Source organism: Odontomachus brunneus, unplaced genomic scaffold (genome assembly GCF_010583005.1).
Source record: "Odontomachus brunneus isolate Ranch 3 - 2012 unplaced genomic scaffold, Obru_v1 Obru_scaffold_006, whole genome shotgun sequence".
In the NCBI taxonomy this organism is placed as follows: Eukaryota; Metazoa; Arthropoda; class Insecta; order Hymenoptera; family Formicidae; genus Odontomachus; species Odontomachus brunneus.
In genome coordinates this window covers 2,991,449-3,001,540 of record NW_022639456.1, presented here as the reverse complement: position 1 = coordinate 3,001,540, position 10,092 = coordinate 2,991,449, and the positions used below count along the sequence as shown (strand labels likewise).

General features: G+C 42.6%; 1 protein-coding gene across 8 annotated transcripts in view; it reads left to right on the top strand.

The window, feature by feature from the left end:
* Positions 1 to 3,046, top strand: part of LOC116851825 — a 138,654-nt gene extending 135,608 nt beyond the window's left edge. For all 8 annotated transcript variants that reach the window (XR_004379653.1, XR_004379652.1, XR_004379655.1 and 5 more), the window contains one exon: positions 2,465 to 3,046. Coding sequence is in view for 2 of the 8 variants with exons in the window: in XM_032831648.1 (XP_032687539.1) it covers positions 2,465 to 2,830 (366 nt within the window). In the remaining 6 variants the exon portion in view is untranslated. The remainder of the gene's footprint in view (positions 1 to 2,464) is intronic.
* Positions 3,047 to 10,092: the final 7,046 nt, after the last annotated feature.

The following is a 10,092-nucleotide window of genomic DNA, read 5'->3' as shown; positions in this document are numbered from 1 at the left end:
AGAGAGAGAGAGAGAGAGAGAGAGAGAGAGAGAGAGAGAGAGAGAGAGAGAGAGAGAACTCGATTTTGAAAATAAAAACACGTCGACAAAAATTCAATTAGCCACATAATCAGTTTCGTTGAAAATAATGACTGACACGACAAGAACAAAGCCACATGTACTTCTATCTCGCGCTGCCTCAGTCGACATCACAGATCAAGTCACACTCCACGTGGCTCATTAGATCGTAATTGATACGTCACATATTCGAAAGTAACCCACTCGACATCGCGTCATCCACGGTGCACTTCCAGAAGTGCATTGAGTGATACGTGGTAACTTCGAGGAAGGCATTCGACACCTGGCGCTTGCGGGAATGCGATTAATGCACATGCCTGATACCACACAAAGCGACGTTGCGTGGACGAGGATAAGCGCGAGCTGCCAGGTAATCCGAGTGCGATGTAAAAATAGACGTAGCAATCGGGAGACGCTGAGTGAGCGATCCGGTGGGAACACACTTCCTTCCTCTTAGCGCGGCTTAGCGGCACTTGCGCGTTAGTCGAGATCGAAGAGCCGGTATCGCGAAGTGCTGGGGGTTTTGTGGTGGACTTGGCTCTCGGGTGAAGAGTGAGACAGAGAGAGAGAGAGAGAGAGAGAGAGAGAGAGAGAGAGAGAGAGGGAGAAAGAGAAGGAGAGAAAGAGAGGCCGACGAGCTTAGAACAGAGGAAAAAGATGTATGTGAGAGAACGAGAAAGGGACAGAGATAGGGATAGAGAGGGAGAAAGAGAAGCGCAAGTGCGGTAGCACCAACGGCCAGATAATTTATTATGGCATTACTCACCGGCGGACACCTCAATGGTCAATGGAGAAGCCACGTGTGTATAGCCGGTGCGCCCAGGCGCGCCTCCTCGCATAGTTGATATCATTTAGTTCCCCTCGCGCGAGCGCACCGCGTCGGCGGTTCGCGACGGAGGTGGACGGCGGCGCGCACCTCCTCGGCCTCCTCGTGGCAGTGGTGGCGAGCTTCGGCGCATCGTGTAGATCGGTCGAGCCCGATAGACCGGTTTCGTGTCACGGCGTCCGCCGCAATTCGTCCCGGCGAATTCGAGGTCGCGAGGATGATCCCCCCGAGAGGATCGCGAACGGGTCAACCGCGTTCTCGCGGATGTTCCCGGTGGACTTGTCCATCTCGTGGCCGGCTGGACATTCTCGCACGGGCGTGACGTAGAGTCTATTCTACTTTCCGAATGTCCGGAAACGGACGACGAAGTGGGTCACAATAATTGAGACTGTCAGAGGTAAAAAGTCAGAGGCTTTTTGTCCATTTTTTTTTATTTGTACTTATAACATCAGGATACATTAGTGCCGGTTTTCGTAGTGAAACAGATCAATGCATTTAATTTTTGCAAAATAAATTCGCACACACAGTGGGGTTGATTAATTTAGCCCCTAAGGGCTCAATCGCAATTTGGGATCCAAATGATCTCTCAGGATCTCTTCTGAGATTTCATAAAAAGCGTTGTTATTAAAAGAAACGTCGACATGCCTTCGTCGATATAAAAGTGAGCACTGCGATCGTTTTAGGGTCGCTTCTATAGATACGAACTGTCGAGAACTCGCGAACGAAACTTTTTAATGTGTATCTCTCCGGGAGAATACGACGGTGAGAACGACTGCGTCTGCCGCTGACAAGTGGTTACTTACGGAAGCGTTAAAATGCGTATTCGCGTGGTATATAGGTGCGATCGATCGCGACGGAATAAGCCGCGCCGTGTCGGGAATAACGATCCTTGCCCGAGCCCGCGGGCCGTCTCCAGCTTTACGATCGGCCGAGTGATTTTTCTATTTGTTTCTAAAAAAAAAAAAAAAAGAAAAGAAGCGAGGAGACTCGTAAAAGGCAGCCATTCGTTCGCCGCCGTAAAGTGGCCAGTCGCGAAGGGCTGAAAGGGAGGGTTACACGGGCCATCAAGGTTGCACAATCTGTCATACAAGTTTGGTGGGGCGGCAACCTGTTGCTTCATTGTTACTCCGAGAATGTGCACACGGCACCGCGTATATAAACTACCTTTCTCCGGCACCTCCACACGAGCCCGCGCGCTATAACATCGTCGTATTGCACCGGGTTGTGCGTTTCGTACGAGACTCGTTTTCAGCGACGCAACGTGACGCCACATCGTGTGCGAAGTCTAGGTAATTGTCCCGTCGAATTTGTTGAACATTACGAAGGAACATTTGTGAGGGTCCCTCGTCGACTTTTCGACGAGCCACGTACATATCGCAGTCCATTTGAAGGAAGGACAAGCTTTTTTGTGTCCTTCCTGTCACATTTAAGGATCGAAACGCTCATATGTATACGCGTCATTGACTGACGAGCGATAAGAGGCGTCACGAGGCATTACGAGGCGTAGCACGTGCTTTAATGCGTTCGTTATCAATGCCGCCGTCGGTATCACGTTCATTAACACGTGTTTCTCTGTTACAGGTGTATCTATGCGAGTATCAACGCCACCAGCGAATATCCGAATTGCCAGGCCGGGTCGACTGTGAGTCACAATTCTGCATCGAGAAACCCGGACAGCTGTCACGAGATGCAGGACGTGGGGACGCATGCAGCGATACATTGCAGATTTCCAAATGTGTCCAATCATTTGTTGTGCGATATATGTACAGTTTCAAAAGATGCTTTGACATACCCTTACTGAGAATAAAAAATACCCGAATCGAAATATATGTCGGCATTCATAGCTCGTTACTTAAGTCATATAATTTATTATATTTCGTCTATCTCTTCGTATTCATTTTAGATAAAAATATTGTCATACAGTCGAATAAGGATTTAGGAATATAAATATATAATTAATTATATTTTTAATTAAAAACTGTAGATAACTGTAGATAAACACAGAGATAACTATAGAATCTAGTAGAAGTTATACATGCTGTATATTGTACAATTAACATGTATTACATATGTAATATTTCTATTGTGATTTCTATTGTATTTTTACTTTTGTGCTATTTTAATAAAATAAATATAATGTAATGTAAATTTGAATAAAGTACTTTATCACACATAACAGTCTTATTATCATATTTTCATTATCACTTCTCTTCAAAACAACACCTTCAGTTTTGGCGTTTTGGTATTAGGAGAACATAATGTGAAGAAGTATCAGGACCCTTTAGTGGGAATTCGAAATACCTCCTTGTGCATCATATTCTCCTGACACAAATCTACGAAACAGAAGAATTTCTGATTTCTGGTTTTGGCGTTTTGGTATCAGGAGGACATGATATGCGAAGAGGTAGCAGGAGCTTCTGGCGCGAATTTGAAATACCTCCTTGCGCATCATGTTCTCCTGATACAAATCTACGAAACAGGAAAATGTTTCCTGGTTTTGGCGTTTGGGTAACAGGAGAATATGCTGTCCGAAGAGGTAACAGGAGCTTCTGGCGGAAATTCGAAATACCTCCTTGCGCATCATATTCTCCTGATACAAATCTACGAAACAGAAGAATTTCTGGTTTCTGGTTTTGGCGTTTTGATATCAAGAGAACATGATATGCGAAGAGGTAGCAGGAGCTTCTGGCGGGAATTTGAAATACCTCCTTGCGCATCATATTCTCCTGATACAAATCTACGAAACAGAAGAATTTCTGGTTTCTGGTTTTGGCGTTTTGATATCAAGAGAACATGATATGCGAAGAGGTAGCAGGAGCTTCTGGCGGGAATTTAAAATACCTCCTTGCGCATCATGTTCTCCTGATACAAATCTACGAAACAGAAGAATTTCTGGTTTCTGGTTTTGGCGTTTTGATATCAAGAGAACATGATATGCGAAGAGGTAGCAGGAGCTTCTGGCGGGAATTTAAAATACCTCCTTGCGCATCATGTTCTCCTGATACAAATTTACGAAATTGGAGAATTTTTTCCTGGTTTTGGCGTTTTGGTAACAGGAGCTTCTGACGAGAATTCGAAATACCTCCTTGTGCATCATATTCTCCTGATACAAATCTACGAAACAGAAGAATTTCTGGTTTCTGGTTTTGGCGTTTTGGTATCAAGAGAACATGATATGCGAAGAGGTAGCAGGAGCTTCTGGCGGGAATTTGAAATACCTTCTTGCGCATCATGTTCTCCTGATACAAATCTACGAAACAGAAGAATTTCTGGTTTCTGGTTTTGGCGTTTTGGTATCAAGAGAACATGATATGCGAAGAGGTAGCAGGAGCTTCTGGCGGGAATTTGAAATACCTTCTTGCGCATCATGTTCTCCTGATACAAATCTACGAAATTGGAGAATTTTTTCCTGGTTTTGGTGTTTTGGTAACAGAAGAATATGATGTCCGAAGAGGTAGCAGAAGCTTCTGGCGGGAATTCGAAATACCTCCTTGCGCATCATATTCTCCTGATACAAATCTACGAAACTGGTGATTTTCAAACTTGCCTGTTTTCATTTATTGATATAAAAAAATGAATATTTTAGGAATGGCATAAAAAAATAAAAAGTTGGTTGTGATTTAAGTTGATTTTTATTTATATTTTGATGTACATATATGATATTATACAAACTAAGGTGTAATGTATAAATATGTATGTTACATATAAAATAAGGTATAATAAAATATAAAATAGAAATTAAATATACAATGTTTACAATGTACAATACAATTAGATTACATACTATTTGGTAAAAATTTCGCAGTCGCACGATACTCGATAAAAAATTTGAATGGTCTCTAATTAGTATTTTAATTACATTAAATGCTATAAAGATTTTCTAATTTGCTTTACGATTTTGAAGATGTCCTTACTTTGTCTTTCGCGATAGAATTTTTGGGACCGACCGACAACTCGTCTTAGAAACGCTTTAAACGCTCTTAAATTACATCTCACAACAGCCGAGTCTAATTTTGCAACTGTGATACCGGATCCTTTTCTCGTATTCTCTTACTCTCTAAGATAACATCCTAGAAGTACCCCAATTCGAATACTTGAATTGGACATTATACTCAGCATCGACGTAAGGATACTTGGGCGGAGAATGTGCATTACTAATTTAGGCAAAATATATAGACTGTTAATTTAAGCACGATTATAGTTCAATTTGCGTTAAGGAGAAGTTTCGGCACTTTGGGTCATTCGACTCGCCATCATTCGACTTGGTGTCCAAAGATCTTCAGTACTTCAAGTACCTGAAATGCCGTAACCTTCCCCTTACCGCCAATTAAATCTTCCCCTCATAGAATACACTTTGTCCAGATATTCTTATGTCGACGGTACACAGACAGGTGAAAGTAGGCAATTTCATGGTGCGCTGAACCCGATAAGCAACTCGCGATGTAACACGCGCCGAAGGAGACGATGCTGTAGCTGTCGCAAACAAGCTAGACATTAACGTGACACGATTTTTGTCATTTTTTACGAGTTTGTTTTTACGGATAGCGGCTCGTTACGCTCGGACGCGTAGATTGCCTGAAATCGCGCGCATCGAAAGGGATAAACGTTTAATCCGCGCGCGCTCGCATTTACGAAGGAGGAGGAAACATTCGTACAACTAATTTTCCGTCGATCCTACGTCGGGAGCATCGAACCGTGAATCCTTACCAAATTGGCTTCCAGGAGTCTAAGACTTTAATCAGGGTGCACGTCGAGCTCCACCGAGATGCGCGGGTGAGTTCCGCGAGCGAGTTCCGCGAGCGGCCGATTATTTTGTCGATTAAATCGAGGGTATCGATCGCCACGACTTCGCTCTTGCCACGATCTCTTGCCGGTGTGCGCCGTTGAATTACGGAATTCTTCGACTTCTCGCTTATTGCTCGCAATGCATTTATTCGCGATACGGGAAAAATAGCAGAGCTATATGTACCAATGAAAAGCCGCCGCCATTTGACGCGAATTAATCCTTTGCGCACACTCTCATGTGTCCGTCCTCAGCAGCCGGAGCTGAAACAATGTAAAGGAAATGTCCGCATTATTTGCTTTCAGAAGATCATACAATTAACATATTCGCCACCGGTGTTTTATCCGAAAAACCTTCTCCACAGACCACTTTGTGTTTTTCTTTTCAAGTAATTGTATAAAACATGTTTAATTTGATAATGTGAACATAGAAACTAATTTTCGCTGCTGTATATATGTGATCTAGCGAAAAAATTATTTTACGTAACTGTGTAAAACAGATTTAGCTTAATAATATTGTGAACACAGCAAATATATTTGCTGTGACGTATGTATGACGTTGGTAGCGAATGTGTCAAGAGATACATACAAATATGTCGATAAAAGTGCCTTCAAACGTGACTTATGGCCTTTTGATTCACTCATAAGCACATTTAGAGACACTTTCGTCGATAAAGAAGAGTCCAGAATAAGAACCAAAGAATTATGATATAATCTCGCGAAACCTACACGGAAAAAAAGATCTACTATATGGACAACTAAACATAATTTGCTGTATTAGCCATTTTTTCTTTGCTGCAGGAGCCAATTTCTTTACTACGATAACAAGAAAATCTGTTCCTGCAACAAAAAAAATAACTAAAGCAGTAAATTATGTTTAGTTGTCCATCTGTAGCAAATTTGCTACGTTAGCCACTTTTCTTGTTGCATGAGCAGACTTTCTTGTTATCATAGCAAGGAAACACAGCGAATTATATTTAACTATCCATATGTAGCAAATTAGTTTGCTGCTGCAGCAAATTATTTTTTTCCGTGTAACAGTTATGTGTAGCCTCTTCTTATATTTTACGTAGAAAATAAGTAGAAATATTTGTCACAAGTTGGCTGTCAAGTTTAAATTATTTCGCGAAGGGTTGAACTGTTCGCGAAGGGAGCGCGCGTGCGCAACTTCGTCTCGCGCGTTACCTAACAAGGCCCGCTTGAGTAACTCGCCTCCCACTGCTCGTGGCCTCGCTGCCGTTTAAGAATTTAATAAACGATATCACTGCCGGACTGCAAACACACGGGGGGCTCGAGACTTCCGCCGTGGCGCTGGGTTATTACCCACGTATGCCCGTCTAGCTTGAACCTAACCGGCGGAGTTTAAGGACTTCTGCCATTAAGCGTAGTCGATGGGCTTTCAGATTTCATGGCGCTTGCTTACGGCAGAGAGGAAGGTAGAAGGCGAAGGCGCAGCCGAAAAGGACCCTGATATTCATATAATTTAGATCCAGTTAACACACGATTGCTTCCTCGAGAACGCCTGACTTCTTCCTACCTGCCTGCCTGCCTGCTTGCCTGCCTTCCCGTTTCCCGCACTAACGACCTTCGTCAATCAACAATCTACTACCTGGACTGCGCTCGGCTGAACGCATCGAATCGCGTCGATTTGTCGCGCACACGTGACAGTTGTTATCGATAACGTTTTGTTTAGTTTCTGCCGCGCGCACGCCTCAATGCCCCTCTCGCGAGTTTCGCCGTACTTTTTCGAAATTACAACATTTTGCGGTGCTTTGAATTGTTGTAGAGTGCAAACGCAAACACGGCGGCAGGGAGCGGGGCAGCGAAAATATAAAATACGACAGATATAACAAATAGGAGAAAGGCGAAAAAGGATAAAAAGGGAACGAGTTGAAATGAAAATAGGAGTAAGTGTATCCACCGAGAATCCTTGGATGTTTCATTTAGATAATCTATCCGTATTTTGGACTATCTATTAGAGATTAATTCCTGTATTCATAGTCAGAGCTTATATTTAAGGCCTCCTTAAGTTCATCTTCAGATGCTCTGAAGCCAATAAAATGATCCATAGAGGCATCTGAAGATAAACTCAAGGAAGCCTTAAATATAAGGCCTGACTATGAATACATAAACATTGTGAATTGAAGAGAGAAACGAGAATGTGTTGATCGACATTGAATCTAGCGGTCGTTATTGACGCGTCTCATTGTTACACGCATATACAATCGAGAGAATGCACACTGAAAAAAAAATACTTTGTAAAAATTTGTTTGTTGGATATCAAGTTTATTTCACTTATATTTCATAAATAAATTTTCAAGTGTTTTTTCTCAGCGCACTGACTGAAAAAGTATCTGGAAAATAAAAAATATTTATTCGATGGATATTGACAATATTTTTACTTATATTAATATACATATTTTTATATTGAGAACAAATTTTTTCTAACTAAAAAAATATGTATATTTTCCCAAACCCGTTGCTTTTTACAAAAGTGTGTTGTTGTATTGATCGTGGAACAAGTCCATTGACCATTTTCACAAAAGTTATTATTTATTCCATTTTAAACTAAAAAATTTAAATAAATATGTTATTAGTTTCCCTCGAATAAATGTTCCTTACTTTCCGAATATCTCTTCTCTCAGTGTGTTACTTATCTCTAATGTAATGACTTGTTAAAGTCAGCGTAGAAATTCTCGAGACCGAAAGTCGGGAGGGGCGCGAGCAATCACGAGGAAAGGGAGCGCGCTTAATTAGCCCGAAATGTAATATTATCTTACAATAGAAAAACCTTTGATGACTGACATCTTCAGCCAATTAGGTGAATTAATTTTCCACGATTGCGTCGTCGGTTACTTCAACGAAGCAAATTGTGCGAAAAGAAAACTTGGTTTCGACGCGAAGACGCACTTGTTGTACAAAGGTATTCATTCTTATACATTATTATTCTCATCGTACGTCGTGCGTTGGATGATAAAGTCTCGTTGCGGCGACGTAATGAAATCGAAAAAGTTTATCCTGCACCGAGGGAAGAGCTCCGTGGAACTTTAATCATTTCCCGTTACGCGTTTCCTTTCTTTAATACGCACCCGTATTTTCAGAACGTAAGAGAAATATCACGTTGTCTAGCTCACGCATGGATCAAATATCCTCCTCGCGTCTCTTCATGGAAGAACGCATTATTTATTGAAGTACGACGTTATCGGTGTATTTATATTCATTTGTTTCTCTTGCAATTTTATAACAAGATAATAGTCCGTATTATTTAGAAGTAAATGTTATTTAGCATGTCCGACACGAACCGCATCGAGAAACCCGCTGTTTCCGGTACGATTTAATTTCTCGCCGCAATGTGTGTTTCGCATTCTCCAAATGCAAGCTAGCGTCATTTGCGTCACCACACGTGGAATAAAAATAAGGAAGAGCGGCGAATTACCGCGAATTTCGCGGGGACGATATTGCGCTTAAACGAAGAGAGGGTAAAAGAGAGAGAGAGAGAGAGAGGGAGAGAGAACGCTCGCTTGAGATCACTGCGTGTGTGTTTCTAAAATTGTGGTTTATGAAAATGGGAAAATGGGAAAATGGAGACCGTTCTGGTTACGTGCATTTCACTTGTTCTTAATGTGTATAGCGCTGTGTCGATAACGTGAATAAAGAGATTACCGCGGGTTAACGCGTAACACAACGGAAGCTTCAATGCGCGCGCAGCATAAAAGTGCGTGATTTCGCAATTTTACCTCGGCCGGTCGCGCGAAATTAATAACTGTTGACAATTTAATTGCAGTCGTGTTTACGACTCCATGACGCCAATTCTCGCGAAACAATAAAACCGTTCGCGTCGCGTCGCCTCGCTTGCTCTCTCTCTCTCTCGCGCGCGCGCGCGCGCGTGCTAAAGCCTTCCGTAAATAACAATTTTTCAGCGAAGTGCTGCAAAAGGGCAGTAACGTGTCGAGGCGAGTATTGATCCGGCTACGGCGTGGCCCAATTACAATATTTTATTGAACTATAACCACGACGCGCTCGCTCGCGTTGAATGCGCAGAGAGAGAGAGAGAGAGAGGGGGGAAGGAAAAGATGAATAGTGGAAAAAGCTTGGCGGAATTTTTCATTATTATTGGATTAAAAGCGACGAAGACGGCAGTGAGAGGCTCCTTGATGCACGAGAGCGTGTCTTATCATTAGTCCGGTGCCCGTTATCATTGTCCGGGCGAACAACCACTAACACTCGCCCGTTGGCCGAAACATTTCTAGCGTGGCCGACTAATGACCCGATAGTCGAGATAGCGAGACGTAGAAACAAGCATTACTCGTTAGACACACGACGATAGCGAGATCGAGAAAGAAAGCGAGACAGAGCGAGAGAGAGAGAGAGCGAGAGAGAGAGAGAGAGAGCGAGAGAGAGAGAGAGAGAGAGAGAGAGAGAGAGAG